At 43.0% G+C, this 23,010-nt stretch overlaps 1 protein-coding gene across 3 annotated transcripts in view; it reads left to right on the forward strand.

Annotated features, from left to right (window-relative positions):
* The first annotated feature begins 4,104 nt into the window (after positions 1 to 4,104).
* Positions 4,105 to 23,010, forward strand: part of LOC149321022 (zinc finger protein RFP-like) — a 50,580-nt gene continuing 31,674 nt past the window's right edge. For 2 of the 3 annotated variants that reach the window (XM_089514710.1, XM_089514718.1), the window contains exons 1-8: positions 4,105 to 4,716; positions 7,739 to 7,834; positions 9,138 to 9,368; positions 16,646 to 16,668; positions 18,474 to 18,589; positions 19,953 to 19,985; positions 20,612 to 20,763; positions 22,144 to 22,303. In XM_089514710.1, coding sequence (XP_089370836.1) covers positions 4,297 to 4,716; positions 7,739 to 7,834; positions 9,138 to 9,368; positions 16,646 to 16,668; positions 18,474 to 18,589; positions 19,953 to 19,985; positions 20,612 to 20,763; positions 22,144 to 22,303 — 1,231 coding nt within the window. In that variant the 5' untranslated portion in view covers positions 4,105 to 4,296. The remainder of the gene's footprint in view (positions 4,717 to 7,738; positions 7,835 to 9,137; positions 9,369 to 16,645; positions 16,669 to 18,473; positions 18,590 to 19,952; positions 19,986 to 20,611; positions 20,764 to 22,143; positions 22,304 to 23,010) is intronic. The other variant, XM_089514679.1, reaches the window with a different exon arrangement.

Consider the following 23,010-nt stretch of genomic DNA (forward strand, 5'->3'; position numbering starts at 1 on the left):
GCTGCTGGAAGCCCCTCCGCCTCCTCTTCCTCACCCTTCCTCCTGCTCCATACTGGCCAGGCCTGCTCTAGCCTGCCGCGGCTGCCATCAAAAGAGGAGGAGGCTGCGGCCCCCTCCCTGTCCCCCGTGCAGTTCTGGAGCCGGCACCCATGGGGAAGAGGAGGGGAAGGAGGCGGTCCTGGCCCCATCCACTTCCCCGCATGGTTCCGGTGTTGGTACCCGCAGGGAAGAGGAGGAGGCGGCCCCAACCTGTCCTCTTCCCCGTGTGGTTCCAGCACTGGCACCGCAACCTGCAAGGGAGAAGGAGGCGGCCCCGGCCCAGTCCTCTTCCCCACGTGGTTTCTCTTGATATTTTGGGTGATGAACCTTGCCCGTGGTCCCAGTCTGGTGCCAACTGGATGAAAATGCCAGCTCCTCTCCAACTTAGGATCAGTTCAAAACTCCAAAACAGGCTTTCAGCTTGCTGAAACAATGCCTAGTGAAACAGCTGTTTAATTAAAGAATCAGACTCCAGCAGTTCACTCCGTAGAGGGCTTTATTACTTGTTTCTAAATAACATGAGCTAGTTACTACTACTGTACAAAAACTCTTTCTGTCACACCACACTATCTTCAGCTCTCAGACTCCAAACTCTAGACTCCCACAATTAACCAGAACAGTGTTTGTTTTCTTATGTACAACATTCCCATGATGTGACTACATAGTCCAGCCTCCTTTTTTACAAGTTGCTATGCAACATTGAAACCAATCCCTGTTCAGACAGAACACATATCATGTTTACATTTAGTCTTGCTCATTTGACCTTGAACGTTCCATCTGCAGCTCTGGCTTCTGGCCTCCAACTTTAGCCAATTTAAACTTCTGCAGACATTGTCACATCTGAAAATTTTCACCTTAAATATACATTCACAGTTCCGGCGCTGGTGCTGGCACCTGTGGGGAAGAGGAGGAGGAAGAGAGCAGGAGGAAGAGGTAGCCCTGTCCTCATCCTCGCGCAGTGCTGGCGCCGGCACCCACAGGGAGGAGGAGGAGGCAGCTCCAACCTGGCGTTCCCTGAGAAAGGGTCGATCGACCCCCAAAGGAATCACGACCCCCAGGTTGTTAGCAACCCTGATGATAACAAACACAAACACATGACCATCTGTCAGGGATTCTTTGATTGTGAATTCCTGCATGGCAGGCATTGGACTGGATGGCCCTTGTGATCTCTTCTATGATTCATGTGGTCATGGCAAATAATATGCAAATATTGAGAACATCAAGTTCTTTATATAGGCCCGTTACAAACGGGCATAAAAGTACGGACTGGGCCCATACTAGGGTTAGAAAGGGGCGTCACTTCTTGATGCCCCTAACCCTAGTACGGACCCAGTCTGTACAAAATGGTGGTGCCCGTTCCACACGGGGGCCGCCATTATGACATCACCACCATGCCGCCTCCAAATGAGGTGGCGCGGTGGTGACGTGCTGTGCGAGAGCGCCTGGAGCACCCTTTCCGCGACGCGAGAAGGACCTCTGAAACGGAGCTCCTGGGGTTTGCGTCGTTGGGCGCAGTCTTTATATGGCTGCTCCAGCGACACAGAGGAGAAAGGGGCCAAGCGGCCCCTTTCTCCTCCTCCCCGCCGCCATCGGGTGTCCTCGGGGCTTGAAGCCCCGAGGACACCCCTTTCCAGGCCGCGGGGAAGCGGCCTTTTGCAGCTTCCCTGTGGCCTAGAAAGCAGCGGATCGGGGCCTCGGAGGCTGCCGTTGTGGCAGCTGAGGCCCCAATACAGCGGGGATAGGGCTGGTTACAGGCCGCCCCAAACGGGTGGTCTGTAACATGCCATAGTCTGCCAGAAGAAAAGATCCCATGTAATGGATACACAAAGCACCAGGTGAGCATGAGGAAAGGGGATGGGCATGAAGACTGCAAAAGGCAATTGTGGAGACAACACAGATCAGAACCTTGGCAATAGCCATTGGGAGTAAAGCCAGGAAAAGGTGGTGGCTGCTCCCAGGAGTGAGTATATGAGTACGTAAAAGGGACAAGCAGGTTTGGAAGTGTTTGATGTTTATTGTGCCCTGTGGGTGGAAGAGCTGTTGAGGCTAGGTTAGGCTGCTGTGAAGGGCAGTTAGAAAGAGTTTTAGGTACCCAAGAAAGGAATGAGGAGTGCCTTTAAACTGTTATAGCGTTCTGCAGGAGACATAGTGTTTGGTTACTAGTGGAGGCACAGGTAACCGGAAGAGTTATAAGATACAAAATTTTAATCAAGGTTCTGTGAGAACTTAGTCTAAAAGGAAACATATAAAGGTATAAAAAAACAATTACAAAAACAAAGTAAAGAAATTGTTAAACCGTAATTTTCTGGCATTAGATATATTTAAAGCATTTGATTGTGTGGAATGGCCATCATTAAAAAATAATTATGTAAAGATTTGGACTGGGGAAAAATAAGGGGATTAATAGAACAATTATATTCTGATAATTCAATAAAAGTAATGGTAAATGACGGGATAACAAACGAAATAAAAGTGACTAGAGGTGCTGGACATGGAAGTCCGTTATCACCAATATTATTTGCAATGGTGATAGAGATGTTAGCGAATGTTATAAGGAAAGATAATAGTTTAGAAAGAATAGGTTTTGGGGAAAAATCTCCATAAAATTAGTTTATTTATTGATGATACACTATTAACTATTAAAGATGGATAAATCTATTAACAATTTAATGGATAAATTGGGAAAAATAAAATAATATTTAAATGTATTTGGGAAGATGACAAGGCTACATATCAATTGGACCAAATCAGAAATGATGTTATTTATACAAAAGAATAGGAATGAATTTGCTAAACTAAGAAGCGTTACAGACCGCCTAAAAGTGGCAGTCTGCCGGCGGCACTGGTTGCTGTGTCCGGGAACCGTAGCGGCCAAACGGCATGATTCCCGGGCACAGCCGAAAAAAGCGCCAAAATGGCGCTTCTTTTTGCGCCCTGGAAGTGGTGCTGTGAGGCGCTAGTCGTGCACTCTCAGCGTCATTTCTGCCGCGCGACGTCCAGACACTGCGTCCGTGACGTCAAAATGGCAGCCCTGGTGTGGACGGGCGCTGCCATTTTGTACGGACTCAGTCCGTACTAGGGTTGAGGAGCGTCAGGAAGTGACGCCCCTTCCTAACCCTAATACGCACTTTAGGCGCGTGTGTAACACGCCAAAGAGGATTAGAGATAAGATTAAAAAATAGTATAAAATATTTAGGAATAAATATAATGAAAGATTTAAAAGAAATGGAAGGGGGAAATTTGGTAGTATTAAGGAAAGAAGTACAGAAAAAATTGGTAGAATATAAGAAAATTGAACTATTATGGTTTGGAAGAATAGCAGTAATTAAGATGAAAATATTACCAAAATTATTATTTTTTATTTAGAATGACACCATTAAAAGTGTTGAAAACAAAATTGAACAAATGGCAATAATTGATGAATATATTTTGTAATGGAGGGAAAAGAACAAGATTAAACAAACAATTTTAAAGTATAAATAAATGTTAATAATAATAATAATAATAATAATAATAATAATAATAATAATTTTGGTATAAAACACAAAGAGAGGGAAGGTTAGGTCCCAATATAAGAGGATATTATGAGGCTAATCAACTGAGAAATGATTTGTAAGGGATTTGGAAAAAAAACATTGAGAAAACATTGAAAAAGGAGATGGAAGATTACCTCCATGAGATGAACTGAAATTCTGGATGGAATCTAAGGATGGAAATGGCTCCAGGGAATGGGGGCACTGAGGTGGAATATTAAAGATAATTAGATAAAATGTAATAGAATGTAGATTGCACTAGAGTCTCCTTATTTGGAGGTATTTAAAGAGAGAATGGAAGGCCATCTGTCAGGAGTGCTTTGACTGAGAGTTCCTGCATGGCATGGATTGGACTGGAAAGCCCTTGTGGTTTCTTCCAACTCTATGATTCTATGACTGTGTGTGTGTGTGTTTTTCCAAAGAGCAAACCTTGATTTTGCCATTTTATATAAGGGAGATCAATTTACTATGCCAAAGTATTTCATGGTATCCATGGGACGTCCTAGAACCAAACCCCAGCAGATACCAAATCCCCACTGTACAAATTTATTTTGAGATTTATCTCCTTTCTTTTTCCAAGAACATGTTCTTTCTCATGCTAGCAGCCATTGCTGGCACTCTGAAACTGAATGAGTCAGATTGAAGGAAGGACACACCCAGCCAGGGCTTAAAGTTGGAGAAACGAAAGTAAACATTTCATAACACTCTGCAGGCAGAAGCAATAATGGCAGAGGAGAGTCCAGTCCAGAATCTCTGTGAGGAAACTTCATGTCCCATTTGTCTGGAGTACTTCACAGATCCAGTGATCATTGACTGTGGGCACAATTTCTGCCAAGCCTGCATCACCCAGTGCTGGGCCGATCCTGAGAAAGATGCTTTTTGCCCTCAATGCAGAGAACCGTGCCAGCAGAGAAACTTCAGGTCAAATCGACAACTGGCGAGTATTGTGGAAATAGCCAAGAAGTTCAGTCTCCAGATGGCCAAAGGGGCAGAAGCGCTGGGCTGGGTTTGCGAGAGACACCAGGAGCCCTTGAAGCTTTTCTGTGAAGATGACCAAGCTCCCATCTGTGTGGTGTGTGACAGATCCAAAGAGCACAGGGGACACAATGTGATTCCAAAGGAGGAAGCATTTGAAGAACATAAGGTAGGATACATGAGGATTCTCCCCCACCTTGGATACCTTCCCAAGAAGGAGGGTGAGCAGGTGGGCTGACTTCTTCAGAAGGAGATTGAGGAGGGGGCCTCCTTCAAACTATCCAAAGTATGCAGTCTGGCTGCTGGTTAACTGAACCTTTCTTTCCTTCAATAATCATGACTTTTGGTGGGTAGGGAGTGTCATTTGCTGTCCCATCTTAGGCAGCAAAATTTCTTGATTTATCCTTACCTTTTCGTCACAGAGACTGGGACTGTAACTACCAGATCCAGAATCTGAGCTGACAAAAAGTATTATTTACATCATTTCTGCCAGGGGAAGGTTTTCTGGTGGCCACAGAAGGTTATCTGAAACGTTGTCTCTGGGGCACCAGCTTCTCACTGAGGAAGATCCTGAAAATAGCAGTCATGCTCCCAGGCCTGCAGGAGGGGAAATGCTTTGCTTACACATGGATATTTTTGCTGCCACCACATCCGCCCCATGCTCCAAATTAAGTTTCATTTTCCCTGGGGGCAAGGATTCATAGGATGGAAGCAACTAAGGCCTTGCTTTGATCCTATTTGCAAGCATTCATGCCAGGGAGCAAAGGTTCATGCCAGGGAGAAAAGGCTGGATGCTTATGACATCCTTAATTATAAATAACATCCTTTCTTTTGTGGTTGAATTTCTAAAAAGCACACTCAAGAGTGTTGGACTTGAGAGAGTCAGACTCTCTCCACCTCACTGAGCCATGAATTTCATTGGGTAAGATTGGCCCATCGCTCATTCTCAGCCTGGCCTGCTGCCTCACAAGGTTGTTGAATTCAAAGATATAGCCATGTTAGACTGTAGAATCAGTATGTAGAGAGATCTTGTAGCACCTTTGAGACTAACGGAAAGAAAGAAATTGGCAGCATGAGCTTTCGTAGACCTATCTGAGGAAGTAGATTGAAGTCTATGGAAGCTCATGCTGCCAATTTCTTTCCGTTACTCTCAATGGTGCTACAAGATCTCACAAGGTTGTGAGAATACAAGTGGGGTGGGAGGGAGGGAGCCATGCACTCCACCTTGACTCATTGAAATAAATGCAAGATATAAAGTAATAGCATAATATGATTGATCTATTTGTTCATGTAAAAAAATTAGTTTGATGTTTTGCAAAAGAATTGGATCTAATTGATGCTTTAATATACAATTTATTAACAAAGCTCTAATACCACATTCCATATAACACTACAGTCCATCAAACACTGTCTATCAAATTATCTCCATGGAAAAACCTCAAAAGAAAGTTATTTCAAAGTATCCATTACTTGGTTACAAATAAAAGCAGCAAAACACATGCAGCTAATATGTTCCTTGGCAGCCATAACAAAGACAGTTATGAAATTTAAAATTCAAAGCCGCAACTTGTGGCAATACACATGTTACAGCGATACACATGCATAGGTAAGCTCCAATACACATGTCACAGCAATACACATGTATAGGCAAGTCCCTAAACCTTAGAATACAGTGGGCTCTTGATATTTGCAGACATGCCCTATTGCTTTCAATGGGTGTATGTCGTGCTCCCCATTGAGGACACCGGAGTTTTAGGTCCCATATTTTTTCTTACCTGCATTGGGGGTGGTGGTCTGGAACTGATCCACCATAGATACAAATGGCAGACTGTACATAGTATCTTTCCAAAACGCTGGAGTATTCAATTGACAATGTAAAATAAAATGCATAAATCTATCAAAATCTCATATATACATGGCTCAGTCAGTGGTGTCACCAGGCTTGGTGACACCCAGTGTGGGAAAGAGCTCTGGGAGCACCAGCATCCTGCCCCATCCCTCCCCCTGCTCTCCCGTTGTGTTTTGGTCACCAGCCTGGCTCCCTCCCCAGAAAGCGGGGAGGTGCAGATCTCTGCTTTCTCTGCCTGCCCCAGTAGGATCCTATTAGGAGGCAGGAGCAGTGGGGGGGGGGGGACGGGGACATAGGCAGGTCTTCTGGGAGGCTGCAGGGCCAGAGGAGTGGGTCCATCCTTGCTCCTCAGCCAAAAAGGAACAGAAAGAGAGGAGGAGGGGAAGAGTTGATGATCCTGCCCCGATGAATGTCCAAAATCTGCCTGCCTGGCTGCCCAAGAAGCTGGGCAAGTGGCTTCTGCTGCCCGCCAGAAGGCTGCATTGAAGCAAAGCCAGAGGTTAAGAACCTTTACTTCAGCTCAGTGGACACCCTCCTCCTCCTGCTGCCGCCTCTTCTAGTTCCCCACTGGCCCCCACCATTGGCCAGTCCTTCTGCAGTGGCAGCAGACAGCAGGAAGTTCAGCAAAACCTGGCCCAGATGAGTTTGTTTATTGTATATACTTGATAATAAGTTGGTCTCATAAGTCGAGGGCAGGTTTAGGGGCCAAAATAATGGGTTTTGATATGACCTGTGGATAAGCTGAGAGTAAAACTTAAGGGGGTGTAACAAAGGATGCAAAGGACAAGCAAAGGCCCCAGTTCCGCACCCAGAACAAAGGGAAGGGGAGGTCACCCTTGGTCTTTGGGAGTAACTTCTCATGAAGGGGAGCGGCTGCGTTATGAGGAGCGGCGCACTCGCACTCCCTCACCCCTCTGCTGAAGCAGGAGGAGGACCCCATCAGGGTATCACTCCTCCCGTTGCATGTCACCTGGTGTGGTCTGCACTCCCACACTCCCCCTAGTGACACCACTGGTTCCAGTAAGTTTTGACTGCCAAATAATTCAAGAAAGAATGGAGGAATAGGCTTAGCATAACTATGGTGTGGTTGCTGCAGACTAGCTTGTGATGGATGTTGATTTGTTGACTAGCTACAAATTGCAGTCTGAACCAATCGCACTTTGTTTCTTTTTGAACTGTCTTCTTTAAACCTTTTATACATAACCATTAACTTCACAATGCACATGTCTCTTGGTAGGTAATGATGATATGTAGAAGTGTTTAGGATAGGGAGGAATGAAGAATAGAATAAAGGCCCTCCTTTTTGATTACACACAATTAACTGGAATATTTTCTTTTGCAGGGTAAAATTATGAGTCATTTGAAGTTTCTGAACAGTGAGCGAGAGAAAATCCTCTCTTTTAAACTCAGTAGTGAGGCTGAAAGCCAGAATTTGCTGGTAGGTGGATTTGTACCTGAGCTTTCTGCCTGAGATCTTGGAGAACAACTGCCAATGTTGACTGGTGGAGGGAATCATGTGGCCTTCCAGATGTTGTTAGGCTGTAACTCCCATTAGTCCTAGCCAGCATAGCCAGAGGTGAGAAATCCTGGAAAATTCAGTTAATAATGTCAGCAGAGTTGCATGATTGCCACCCCTGTGTTGTTGTTAACTGCCTCCAAGTTAACTCATGGCGACCCTGTGGATGAGACACCACCAAGACCCCCTGTCCTCAGCTATTCTGCATAGTTTCTTCAGGCTCATGATCATGGCCTGTTTGATTGTGTCTATTCATCTGGTAAGAGTTCTGCCTCTTTTTCCCATATCCTCTACCTTTCCCATACTATTGTCTTTGCTAGTGAGTCTTACCTTCTCATGAGAGTAGCATTTTCCTAGCACTGAAGTGAAGTATCATGTTTCTGGGAACCTGCCAGCTCTGCAGCACCCCAGCATCAGTGATTGCGGTAAGATGGCTATGTGAGGGAGGCCTGAAATGCACGGGCCAAATAAAGATGCTTCCGGTCTGCTTTGGGGGTGTGGCATTTACAGGTCAAACCCCCCCCCCAGTAGTGGCCGGAAGCTGCCCTAGGGCTGTACCACACTGGGAAAAGCTGGCCCTAAAAAGGAGAGGGTTTAAATCACTCCTGCCGGTGGCCCGTTTGAGACTGCCGTGGCAACCCACTTTGGAAGCAGGCCATATGATCACTGCGGTCCTGTCTGCTTCAGCCCTGAGATGAACCAGGATGCTGCAACCATGCGTTCTGCACATACATTCTGCAATTATGAACAAGACAATGAGCTTTAAGAAAACAAGAAAACAAAGTAGAAACAGAGCTAGAGAATAGCTGCTTTCTCTGCGCTTTACTGTATGATGTCGGTAATGCATGAGTTCTCTTAATGCAGGAGAGTTTGTAAAAGTGTGTCTTCCATTGAACATATTTTTCCAGTGCAAAAAAGGACTTGCTTCTATAGCCATCTGCCACAGGAAGGGAACTGAAGCACTATGGTGTCATGTGGTAAGGCACAGCGAACGCTACTAAACTCCTGCTCTATTTCCATTTTAAGGCTCAAGAGCAATGTAGTACATAGTTGCACATTCTCAGAGACGTTTTAAATTCATTTTATGATATGACAGGATGCTCTGTATTGTGGACATGTTAATCCTTTTAAGAGAGGGGAAGATAATAGAAAGGAGGACCAAAGTGATCGTAGCAATAGGGAAATTATCTCCCTAATTCACCTCCCTCTTTTTTATTTATTCCAGGAAAAAACAGAAGGAGAGAGGCAGAAAATTGTGGCTGAGTTTAAGCAACTCCATCAATTTCTGGAAGAACAAGAGAAGTTCCTCCTATCTCAGCTGAAAGAGCTGGATGATGAAATTAAATGCTGCAGGGATAGTCATATTACCAAGCTCTCTAGGGAAATGTCCTCCATAGACAGCCTTATCAAGGAGATGGAGGAGAAACAGAAGCAGACAGCAAATGAATTCCTGCAGGTGAGCACTGACAGAAAGAAACAGGGTGGTTTGTTCTCTAATAATAATAATAATAATAATAATAATAATAATAATAGATTTTATTTATATCCCACATTTCTGGAAGGATCAAGGCAGGTTACAATGGAATACATAAATAAAATACATAGTACATACATAACTGAAATTACATATCCCCTTATCCCTTACCTTAAAACTAAATAACATCACTAAAAATAACAACACTAAAATATAGATTAAAATTAAAGTAGGCAGGATTGGAGAGAGACATTTCGGGCATTCGAAGGGCATTCCACATCAGTATAACAGTAAAGTCAGTCCGGGAAGACCAGCTGGAAGAGATCTGTCTTAATAACCTTTTTAAAGGTGTCAAGAGTGGTAATATGACGGATCTCCTCTGGAAGTGTTTTGGAGTGTTGACTCTCTGTTGCTGGTGAACACACAAAGGTGTTTCCTTAAACTAAAAGGTCAAATTGGTAAAACAGAAAAGTTTAGGGAAAAATGGTAGTGGGACAAATTATAAAATTTAACCAATGTAATGGCAAGATAATAATGTTGTAAAAGATCAGTTTTGCCAATAGGTATAAGATACTGGAAACCAGAAGTTCCAGGTGACATACCAATGTACAAATACAGATAAATCCAGTATAAGTATCTCTCTCTGGCTTTGCTTCGTGAACGAAGATTCAGGAAAGATTCATCCCGCACTTTGTACAAGCGTGTTGGTGACTAAAAAGGCCAATTCGGGATAAACAGGTGCGGTTGCAGAAAGCACAGCAGAAAGTCTCCTTGGGTGATGTTTCCAGGTTGCGGTTCTTTCTGCGTTGTCGTTTCTCTTCAAGGCTCGTTCGGCGTGAGCTTTCGAAGAAGGCTGCAGCATCATGGATAGTGCGTCTCCATGCCTCCCGATGCGAGGCCAGGGAGGACCATTGTTGGTGATCTATCTGGCCAAGCCTGAGATGTTGTTTCAGGGAGTCCTTGTATCTCTTCTTTGGGGTGCCCCTCTTACGCTGACCCGTGGCGAGTTCACCGTAGAATACTATTTTGGGGAGGCGATGGTCCTTCATCCTAGAAACGTGTCCTGCCCAGCGCAGCTGCGTCCTCAATAGCATGGCCTCGATGCTGGTGATCCCTGCTTGCTCGAGGACAGCAACATTTGTCACATAGTCACTCCAGTGTATATTTAGAATTGTGCGTAAACAGCGCTGATGAAAGCGTTCGAGGAGTCGTAGGTGTTGGCGATAGGTGACCCATATTTCAGCCCCATAAAGGAGAATAGACAGTACAATGGCTCTATACACACTGATTTTTGTGCTTCGCCTCAAATGTTTGTTACTCCAGACTCTTTTGAGAAGCCTTCCGAATGCGCTATATGCCTTTGCCAGTCTGTGATCGATCTCTTATCAATCTTGGCATCTGAGGAGATGATGCTTCCCAGGTAGGTGAACTGCTGGATGGACTTAAGCACAGATGTGCCTACAGTGATGTGGGGATGGTAGTGTTCTTCCTGTGGTGCCGGCTGGTAGAGAATTTCCGTTTTCTTCAGACTGACTTCCAGCCCAAAGAGCTCTGCAGCTGTTGCAAAACAAGATGTGATGCGCTGCAGAGCTGCTTCCGTAAGGGCAACGAGGGCAGCATCATCAGCAAAAAGCAGCTCACGGATTAGATAGTTTAGAGTCTTAGTGCGGGCCCTCAGGCGGCTTAAGTTAAACATGCTACCATCAGTACGGTAGCGTATATAAATGCCGTCTTCTTCTTTGAGATCTGCCGTAGCCCTTTGGAGCATCATGCTGAAGAAGATTGTAAATAAAGTCGGAGCAAGAACACAACCTTGTTTTACACCATTAGTTATTAGAAAGGGCTCCGAGAGAGCATCGCCATATCTGACTTGACCTTGCTGGCCTTCATGTAGCAGGATGATCATTTGGAGGAATTTGGGGGGGCATCCTAGTCCTTCCAGGATCTGCCACAGACCTTTTCTATTCACAGTGTCGAAGGCTTTGGTGAGGTCGACGAATGTTACATAGAGTCCTTTGTTCTGCTCTCTACATTTCTCTTGCAGTTGTCTGAAGGCAAATACCATGTCTGTAGTGCTCCTATTAGCTCTGAAGCCACATTGGCTTTCGGGAAGAAGTTCTTCTGCAATGGCAGGAATTAATCTGTTCAGCAGTATCCTTGCGAGGATTTTTCCAGCAATGGAGAGCAGTGTTATACCTCGGTAGTTCGAGCAATCTGATTTTGCTCCTTTTTTCTTGTACAGGGTGATGATGACTGCATCTTGGAGATCTGATGGCAGTTCGCCTTTTTCCCAGCAACTCACAAGGAGTTTGTGGAGTTTAGCATGGAGTGCATGACCTCCATGTTTCCAAGCTTCAGGTGAAATTCCATCAATCCCGGCAGCCTTGCCGTTTTTCATCTGCTGTATGGCCTTAACGGTTTCTTCCAGAGTGGGAGCTATGTCCAATTCTTTCTTCATCGGTTGTTGTGTCATCTGTTGAATAACTGAATCTTGGACTACTCGGTTGGCACTAAAGAGGCTTTGGAAGTGTTCAGCCCATCGGTCCAGAATGGAAGCTTTATCTGTGATTAGTGTTTGACCATCTGAACTGTATAGGGAGCTTTGGGTCTGATATGTAGGTCCAAACACTGCTTTAAGAGCTTCGTAAAATCCTCTGGAATCACCCAGATCTGCACAACGTTGTGTCTTTTCTGCTAAATTAATCCACCACTTGTTCTGAATGTCTCTGAGTTTTTGTTGGAGTTGACTACATGCGAGGCGAAATGCTGCTTTTCTTACATGGCAGGATGGCTTGGCGAGGTGTGCCTGGTGAGCAGTTCTCTTCTTTGCCAACAGCTCCTGGATCTCTTGGTTGTTTTTATCAGACCAGTCTTGGTTTTTCTTGAGGGAGAACCCTAAGGATTCTTCCGCAGACTGCAGGATGCTGTTTTTGATGTGTTGCCAAAGCGCTGTAGGAGAAGAGTCTATAGGGTGGTCTTCAAGTTTTGTTTGCAAATTTGCCTGAAAGTTGTCTCTCATGGCAGCTTGTTGAAGATTGTTGACTTGGAGTCTCCTCTTTAGGATGCCACCCCTCTTAGGTTTAAACTTAAAATGAAGATTTAGTTTGCATCTTACGAGGCGATGATCTGTTTGACATTCTGCACTGGGCATCACTCGGGTATGACGGACATCGCGAATATTTCTCTGGCGCATTAGAATGTAGTCAATGAGGTGCCAGTGTTTGGATCTGGGGTGCATCCAGGTTGTCTTCAGGCTGTCTTTCTGCTGAAAGATGGTGTTTGTAATAGTCAGCTGCTGTTCTGCACAAAATTCTAGCAGGAGACGTCCGTTATCATTACAGTTTCTAACACCATGCTTGCCTAGAACACCTTCCCAGGCTTCGAAGTTCTTTCCCACTTTGGCATTGAAGTCACCTAGGATACTGATTTGTCTTCTGCAGGGACTTTTTGTATAAGGTGGTGTAGGTCTGAGTAGAATTTGTCTTTCTCCGCAGGGTCGGCTTGCATAGTTGGGGCATATATACTGAAGAGAACAACATGTGGGAGGCGTAAGGAGATAATGCGATCAGAGTGTCCTGTTGGCAAGGTTTCGAGTTTGGAGGCGATGGAGTTTTTGATCATGAAGCCTACACCTGAAAGATGTTTTTCAGTTTTGGGTTTGCCAGACCAATAGAGTGTGTAGCCGGCACCATGTTCTTTAAGGCTGCCTTCCTCATTGAGACGAACTTCACTAAGGGCAGCGATGTCGATGTTAAGTCGTGACAATTCATGGGCTATTAGAGCAGAACGGCGCTCAGGACGTCCACTGTCTGCAGAATCTTGCATGGTTCTGATGTTCCAGCATGCAAGTGTTAGTCTGTTTGCACCTTTGGAGGCTGGTGTGTGCCTTTGTCTCTTTGTCTTTGTTTGACCGCATCAGAAGATTCCCGTTGGCCGCGGCTAACCAACCGGGTTGTTGGGGATGAGCTTTCTTTAGGCCACCTTTTCTAGGCCCCTCTCCATATGGAGCAAGCAGTGCTCTCCTTAAAAAAGGCTGCTTGGTCATTCAGGGTGCTGCCGAACAAGACTATCATCCCCAGTCAGTCTCGAGCGACCAAAGTCCTGAACTGCCTGCATGCAGGGTTGGGTCTGCGGCTTCCAGTGCATCTTTACACCTGCCGTTTCGTCCCTCGCCTATCACTACAGGGCTTTTTCAGAGATTGGATGTGTCCTTCGAGCCTGTGCAATGGATTTTTCTGGTGGAGCGCAGCGTGCACAGAACTGGCCTCACCCTTTAAACCAGAGGTTCGTCTGCTGAGGCCTTGACAAGCATGGACAGTGGCAGCGAGGTCCTCGGGTCGTAGGTTTGATTAGAGTTTCCTTCTCTGAGATGGTTGACCTTGCAGGGTTAGACGAGCACCATCTGCCCGGGTTTGGGATTAGAGTGTTCCTTCTCCTAGGATGGTTACCATAAGGCTAGAGAGCCCATCCTGCCCTTTGGCGCTCTTGGTCAGACCCTTGGGTTGTGACCTGTCTGGCATGGGGGGCCCTGCCGGTGGCTATTATACCACCGCCAGCATAGCTCACAGCTTCATTAGGGTACGCAAGCCTCTCCCCCATGACAAGGGGGCGTCAATGGAGAGGAGTATAAGTATAGTATAGTGCTAAAAACACTATATTCCATTGGAGTATCCAGGACACTGATTCCATTACATAATTTTCTTCATACATATACTGAATTACTCCAAGCTAATAATGGTGATATAACATAGTATTTTTTCCACTGAGGAAGACAATTGTTGAAACATGTTTGGTTTTATCTGTGTGTTCATCAACTCTCTGTTGCACCAGCCTCTCAGTTCATTGTGTTAGGCAACTGAACCTTTCACATACCCTCCAACATTTCAGATATGAAAACAAATACACATTTGCCCAAGCAACATTAGAGTGTGGTCAAGCCAGCTAAAGTTATTTGAATTCTGGTCTCCAAAGTTCAAACCACTATACTGGAAGGCCAGGGTTTGCATCCTCAGGCAGATTCTATGCATACCTCATTGGAACTGAGGTGGGCAACAACCCACCGAAAATTCACATCTCCCATTTAACCCAGCTAGCAAAACCAACTAATTCTAATGGGATTCTTCCCCTCTTCTATGCCACCCTACATATGACTTCACTCGAACCCCTAATGTATTTTTGATAGCATCCCACCTCCAAGTAAGCCTGTTCAGATTTCAAAACAGTTGAAGCCTTTGTAGCACTAAGTCTGAGTTCACAGGGATTTACTTTTGAGAAATAACACAGAGGGAAATGCACCTTTAAGTATGCACAACAACTTGGAAGAAAGTTCACTGTGTTTTGCAGAGTGTGGTGTTCATTTGATTCAAAAAAATGTACACGGAGCTTAATGTCACAGTCCTTGGCGTATTTGCCTGGAAATAAACTGCAGCTGAATCTACAACTTCCTGCATTCTCCAGCCACTACATTCATAGGCCTGGGGAATTATGTGTGTTGCAGTCCTTTTCTAAGGGGCTGCAGACATGTGAGATTTCATTTCAGTAAACATGACCAGCCTATAAGTCCTATCCATGGTTCCCTAGATGTTCCCTGAAACAAGGTTAAAAGTTGCCAGCACAAGCATTTGAATTTTCATAAATGTCTAGATCAGTCCTTCCCACTGTGCAAGTCAACACAGTAGTTTGGTTAGTGTAATTGTGTTTTCTTTCACGTTTCTAACTTGGGAAAAGTAGAGAAGCTATTTGTTAATAATCGAGAGAAAGTAATCAGCCAGCATGGTGTAAGTGGTCCGGCACATGGCAAATGATGATGTTGAAGATGATGATGATATCTATTTGTATTCCGCTCTTTTCCCAGAATGGGGACTCAGAGCAGGTTCACAACATTAAAAAACAGTACAATTAAAAACATAGAAAAAAGTACATTAAAAAGGAATTTAATTGTTACAATATTAAACCAGGTAGTTATTTAAAGAATAAAACACAATTTAAAAAGATATTTTATATATATATATATATATATATATATATAACTGTTATCAAACTTTTTTTCAAAATTTACAACAGATGTCTGGTCTATGATGCTCAGTATTAATGTTTCCAAAATATTAATGAATTACAGCAACCTGCAGCTTTTTAAGGGGTGGTGATAGTGGTGAGCAAATGACCCACCCCAGGTATCAAATACTCTGGCTTCACCACTGTACTAAAAATATGTTTTCTGAAACAAATGCATCCTTGTGTGTTGTGAATTGTTGGATATTAAAGTTTCCTAGGGTGCCAGCCCTTGCTTGGGAAGCAAAATTTTTTAAAAAATTAAAGTTAAAACTGTTAGAAATTAGCTTTTTTATCAGAATAGAAGGCGGTGGACTAAAACTTTCAACCAAGGTGAAACAATTTTTTTTTCTTTTTAAATTTGGACTGGCATGTTTTACCTCTACACCTACTAAATTATTCCTGATGCAAAAGCATGGAGTCCTCTTGAGAAATCCATTGTCCTCTGCCTACAAAGAGGCCTGTGGCCCCACAGAAATGGAGGCATATTGGAGTGCAAGAGAGGGGTCTTTGTTGAGATGCAAATGGACTTTAAATTTTCTGGACTTTGAAAATCTCCCAATTGAACATGGCCAGAAGGAGAAGGAGCCAGCCTGCAAAAGATTCCCTCCCCATAACATCTAAGGTCAGAAACAACAGAATGTAGGCATGTTACTAACATTTCTATTTTTTCTCCTGTTTGGTTTGTGACATCATGCCTGATGAAGAAGCCAATGGAGCTTCAAAAACTTGCAACAAGTATATTGTGCATTTCGGTCAGCCAATAAAGGAATCACTGTTTGGTGGATTTTTGTTTGAATTGGCTAAATGGCCAACACAGCTACCCTTGCATGTTTTCTGGATCCCAAGGAAGTCTCCTGGATCATATGGTCTATTTGCTTGGTTACAAAAGGTATTATGACCATGCACTTCAAAGGATAGTAAAAGAAAATGGGAAAGTTTAGATGAGGTGAAACAGAAGGATTTCACATGCAGGAAATGCAATCCTATCTAAATCCCTATTGCTGTATATAGAAAGGGGCAGGAGAGAATGCTGGGATTTTTACAACATGAATTTAATGGCACCCCCTCATGTTTAGCAAGATTATGCTAGTTTACATTAGTTGGAGGATGAAACCAGGGTATATCCTTCCATTATGTATCAGCTTTGAAGTGTGAGAGATCAGGACACCAGACTGAATTTCTCTTATTCTGTATTTTTCCTCTAGGATCTCAAGAACATCTTGCAAAGGTATGTGGCTTTGTTATATGGGGAACAATTCCCCATATGCGGGAATTGTTCTAGACCCACCCACCCCCCACATAAAGCAAATTTCGTGCTTGCTCAAGCCCCATTGAGATGAAAGGGGTGTGCTGCTGTGTGCATGTGCCATTCAGTCCTCCCATGCTTTCTGTTCACATGACCTCAAGTCCACGTATGGAAAGCCCGTGTATGGCGCAGGCAGACTGTATTATGGGCAATAAGCGCTGTATGAATTTACAGATTCTCAGAAGCAAAGCAAGGAATTCAGGTCGATGTTGAGCCGGAAATATTACCCTATCACTGCATGATCTCAGACCTGTTGGAATTGCTTGCAAGCCTAGAGAGCAGAATTCTTGGGTTGAATGAGAGTTTAATTTTCTCATAATTCATAAATTTCTAAAAGTTGTTCATACATGTCATAAACTTAGGGAATCCAACACAGTTTAGCAGTCTAATATTATGCAAACAGCAGCTGCAGTTAGGCTGAAGATACCTGTGGTGGCCATTAGATGATCATAATTAAATTAAGCTGTCAGCTTTTAAGGTTTTAAAGTTGTCAACTCCTTCTTTTTCTGAAAATTACATGGCTACTGGGATATTTTGAGAGTTATAATAGAAAAGTTAACTTATCCATATCACTTTAAAGTGTGATCTCTTTTTTGCCTGCATCCATTTGTTTCATGCTGGGTAGAAATTAATTCCTTTTTTTTTAAAGGATGCTATTTTCTTATGTATGCTTTTTGGATGCATCAGTTCAAGTGTGTTTGGATGCATTTTTTCAATGCATACGTTCTTTACTCATGCACGGTTTTCCTCCATACACAAAAATACTATCACAAACCTTGGAAGCATACTGGTGTCCAGTGCAAGATGTAATTGATCTCATTGCCTGTCTTCTCAGGGAGAAATATGGACCTAACAATTTTCTACCCATACCCATAATAAGGTTGCCTCCAGTTGTTCTTTTCTTTTCTTTTCCTCTCTTCCTTCCCCTTCCTGGAGATAAATTGACAAGGAGCTATGAAGATGGTTCTGGCCAATACTGAACTATTCTCAGTTCTTCCTTGAGAATCTCCAAACCCCCCCCCCCACACACACACCAATGGCATTAGAATCTAGAAAATTTTGCACTATAGGAATTTCTGCTCTGACAATTATAATTCCAAACATTCAAGGGTATGCAAAATTCATACCTAAAACTCAAGCAGATTATTTGAAAATAAAGTTTCTCCATGGTAATGTTGATAAAGTGAACTAAAGTTATATTAACCTGCACATTTTATATGAAGAAGCTGTGCAGTCAGCCCACTGCCTCTACAGCTTCCGGATCTATGGATTCAACCAGCTGCAGGTCTCACCAAAGGAGTTGTGTTGCTGAGGGCAGGCCTGGAACATGGTGGCATGATCCTTGCTACCACTGTTGGCTTTGCAGTGTCCACAGTTGCCAATGCAACCAGCAGAGTGATCTGCAACAAGGCAACCCCTCTCTGAACAAATCTTGCCAAGAAAGCCCCCTGAAAGCCTTAGGGTCACCATAAATCAGAAAAGACTTAAAGGCACACAACTACAATAATAATTTATATGGGACTTGAAAACACACAAATTTTGGCATCTGCATGGGGCCCTGCAAGCAATCCCTTGTCGATATGGATGGCCAACTATATGTTACTAATTTTCATCATTGTTCAATTGATCAAATCAAGTGCCTTTTCTAGCCCTCCCACTCTCCTTCATTTTTCCTCTTAAGACACTTGAGAAAGGACCAATGAAAATTTTCAGTTCTTCCTTTGTAGGTGTAACAAAGAGAAATTCATCAATCCAACAGCTTTTCCACCTAAAATAAATAAACAAATTGATTACCTCTCTGAGATACATTCTTCTTTGGAGACCGTTGTGAAGAATATCAAAGGTAACTGAAAGTTAATGTATGAATTTTTAGAAGTGCAATAAAACTAGGGCAAATGTTACTAAGTTGGCTTACTGCAGTCAGACTTAACTGCATCATGCTTTTAGGGTTGCCAGGCTGAAAATGAGTGTTGCCAAGAGAAATTTTAGAAAATGATGTCCTTAGGCTGGATGCAACTTGCAAGACCTCCTAGGAGATCTGGCCCATAAAGCTTTAGAAAATCTTGCACAAGTAAACAAAAACATTCTACAGATTACCTGAAGATTACTATTTTTTTCACCAGCCTCCATTTTACTTGCTTACAGTTTTCATGTTGGTACCCCATGAGGTTTGTTTTCCTTTGTTTTTTACATGCTGGGAGTATCTGGTAGCAATCCCTCCATCATGTGGTATCAAATTCCAGTTTAATTATGAGCTGAATGAAAAAAATGCTTCCTTCCATTCAGCTTCAGTGAATGGTTCAGGTCCAGGCTATTTGGCAGACCTATATGAGCCGGTCCTGGCAGTGAAATCCTTGAGGAGGCCTTCTCTCCATCCCACCATGATCACAAGCATGGTTGGTGGGGATATGAAAGAGGGCCTTTTCTGTGGCTGCCCCTAGACTCTGGTACTCCCTGCTCAGGAAGGCCAGGATGGCCCCTTCTTTGTTATCCTTCTGCTGGCAGACTAAGACATACTTGTTTAGACAGGTGTTTAAAACAGCAAGTTATTAAGGCATGTATTGGGGGGGGTGTTACATTGTTTAATGTCTTTAAAGCATTTTAATCTTTTTAAAGTACTTGATTTTAGCATGGAATTTGTTTTAATTATTGTAGTAATTTGAGAGTTGGACTACAGCTCTGGGGACCACTGTGTGACCTTGGGCAAGTCACACCCTCTCAGCCTGAGAGGAATGCAAAAGGTAAAAGCCTCTTTGAACAAAACTTAATAAGAAAACCTTGTGATACGTTCTCCTTAGGGTTGCCATAAGTTGGAAACGACTTGAAGTTCTGCAACGACAAAAGAATAGGTTGCCTAAGCAGCATCCAGCTGTATTTTTGCAGCTAAAAGCACAGAGACTCCATCATCCTGCCAGATCTGTAGGTGATCTAGAGAATGACATCCTCTTTGTACTCTCACAGCTGCAGACATTGCCTGGGTCCCTCCCCCATCCTCCCCCAATTAAATTGGTATTCTGGGAGATCACAAATTGTCTGCAAATATATGTGGAGGGAGTATTGTGGAAAAGTATTCCATGCTACTGTCTGCAACAGACTTAGAATGACCTACAGAGATGTAAAGGGAGTTTACAGCTATGTCTGTCACAACTAGGATTCTCTACAAGTGTCAATATTAATGTGTTTCTCCTGGTTCTTTTCTTCCCTAGACACTGTGCTCTTTACACTTCAAGAAAACAAAGGTAAATGTCTACTTTTTTATCTTCTACAAACTAGAGAGGAAGCGAGAGATTATCAGATGAATTTTCCTGGGCAGGCAGTATAGCAGGAATCCTATAGGCTCCCAGGGACATTTCCATGAGTTTAGGGGACTTAGAGTTGCCTGACTGAAAATTGCAGACATCTCCAGTACCTTTTATGATGTTGCATGACGTTGCGATAATTATGTCATTAGCCCATGAATAAAGAGGAATTCTAACATCACTTTTTAACCACAGGACTTTCCTGTGAATGAAATGTGGCACTAAAATTCTTTTTTATTCGCAGGATAATGACATTATTATTGTGACATCATGCAACATCGTCTGAAAATCTTGTTGTATCCCGCTGTGCTCCCATCACTTTTCCCTGTGTGAAAATCTCCAGTGTTACAAATCCACAGGAAACTTTAGTATTTCAAGAAAAGGCCAGTTGAAGTCTGTTTTGTAGAACTTTGTTCAGAGATGGCACAGAAAGCAAAGGATGACATGATAGTTTGTGTGGGCATCTCTTTGGCAATGTTTTTATGAAGATACATGTATGAAGTATCAGATTCTTACTTTGCTTTTTTATTCCCTCTTTTCTTCACTCTCTTTCCTGGCTGAAATAGAGATTCTGTCCATCTCTTCCCAAGTGACAAATCGAGATGAAACATCTTTCCGCCTTGAGTGGAGCCGCCCCAAAATTGCTGTGGATGGCTATGTGATCCGTGTAGACCCCAAGATAAAGGAGATGTCCTTTCGAAAGGACAGTTTGTTTGAGGTAGAGTGGAGGACTGGTGGTATTTAAAAAAGAGGGAGATACTGGGGATAATTTTACTACAGACAGAAAATATATCTGCATTAACAATTTTTTTAAAAAATATTTAGTTGGTGAGTATTTATGAAATGCATGATACTTATGATGCATGATGCAAAGAAAATTCACAAATTTTCTCAAAAATATTGTCAGCTGCCATGAGATTTTTTTCCTCTCCAAAGCAAAAAGGCCATTGTTTCCCTTGCCTCATATTTTTATTTTTGGTTTTGTGAAACCATTCACAAAGTTTTTTAAAAATATATGCAAAAAATAAAAAAAGGACTTTTTATTGCAAAATATTTTTTTTGTGCAAACAAAACTGTTGCAGATGACTTCCATGATTCCTGAAGCAAAATAGCTTCAAATATGCTTTAAAAACTCTTCTAAGTTTGCCACATCCAGGAAAAAAATTGGATGTTTTTCTGAGTACTGCCTGATCTGTGGTTTACTCTTTAGCCTCTCTGTTCCATACTACCCTCTAACATAAGCAGATATGGGACAATTAGTTTCCTGTGAAAATGTGTAATTCTGCTCCCTTTGAATCATAAGTAAGAGAAAGCAGTAATCGCTCAATGTGGGAGAGTGTGAAAATTACTGTCTACTGAAATCTGCTCCTATCACACAGAGCAATCACACAGACAAAACATGAGCCCACCTCTATGGCTATTTATTCTGGGCTCATAAGATCTGTTACCCTTTGTTGCATGCCACCAACATGCAACAACATGCAACGATTGGGAACACCAGGGTTTAAGCAAACTGTTTACAAATTTGAGGGCATGTCATTAAGAAGCTAGCTTGTTTTCCGCTGCTCCAGAGCCATAGTTCCAAAACACACTGCAGAAATAATCCAGTTTGAGACTGCTTTAACTACCCTGGTTCAATGCTAGGGAATTCTAGGAACTGTTATTTTGTAAGACATTTAGCTTTCTCTATCAGAAAGCTCTGATTCCTTAGCACTGAGCCAGGGATGGATTATTTCTGCAATGTATTTTGGACCTAAGACATGGAGCAAAGGATTCAAACTACAGGAAAAGAGATTTTACTTCTTGACAGTAAGAGCTGTTCAAGAGTGGAACATGCTGCCTTGGAGAATAGTGGCGTTGTCATCTTTGGAGGTTTTTAAACAGAGGCTGGATTGCCATGTGTTGGAAGTGCTTTGACTGTGTGTTCCTCCATGGCAGAATGGGGTTGGACTGGATAGCCCTTGAGGTCTCTTCCAACTCTAGGATTCTATGATTTTATGAAGGTACAGTGATTTAACCAGGCACTGATTGCTACACGTACTAGCAATTTTCTGTTAGTACTGTCAATTCATTCTATCATTCTGGCTTTATTCTCAAGGTGAAGAAGAACTGCCTGGCAGGTGAACTGATATGTTTGTCTGGCACAGAGAATGCCTTTGAATTCAAAAGATTGAATCCTACAGAGGAATATATTGTCACGATCCAGGCAAAAAAAGGGCAGTGCTACGGACCTGCTGACTCCCAAACGGTGCCCACAAGTATGTAATCTGAAGCAGCATGTGTGTGTGTGTGTGTGTGTGTGTGTACGTTTATATATTTTCATCCCTCCCTTTCCCTGTTTCTAACTCTTTTTTTTCTTGCTGACCTGCTCATCTTATCTGTAACTTCTTTTTTCATGCTCTTTTGAACAAAGTCCTGCATTGACAGAGGGATGAATGCATTTTTGATAAAGATTTCATCTGGGACCAGAAACATATTTTTCTACATGGGCAGGCTATAATGTTTATATCCATACTGTGCCATTAGTATGTGTGATATTTTATAGATGAGGAGATAAGAGGCCCTTGCTCCAATGAATGTACAGTCTGTCTACCTGCCTTTCTACCTAATCTTGGAAGCAAGTAAGTAGACAAGCAGAGGAGCAGAGCCTAACAGCTTTAACTAGTATCCTGAATTGAGGGTTGCTGTTTTCAGCAGCAGCCCTGTAGGAAGGAGTTCAGGGGAATGATAAGGTGTCTGGCTTCCATGAGGTTCCAAGTTTAATCTCAGACATCTCTAAACAGAGTTAGAAAACGGAAATAAAGTAAATTGGTCAGTTTTGCTTTCTCTAGAGTCCAGATATTGTTATTACTAAATTCTCTCCATCCTGTTTGTTAATACAGATCTTCATGAAGAGGTTTGGACACCTTATTCTGAGTCCAGCCACTGGTCTGTCTCCCTCCATATTGTTTCTTCAGAGTGCAAC

This window comes from Sceloporus occidentalis, unplaced genomic scaffold (assembly GCF_023333645.1).
Source record: "Sceloporus occidentalis isolate IW3139 unplaced genomic scaffold, rSceOcc1.0.p SCAF_1, whole genome shotgun sequence".
NCBI lineage: Eukaryota > Metazoa > Chordata > Lepidosauria > Squamata > Phrynosomatidae > Sceloporus > Sceloporus occidentalis.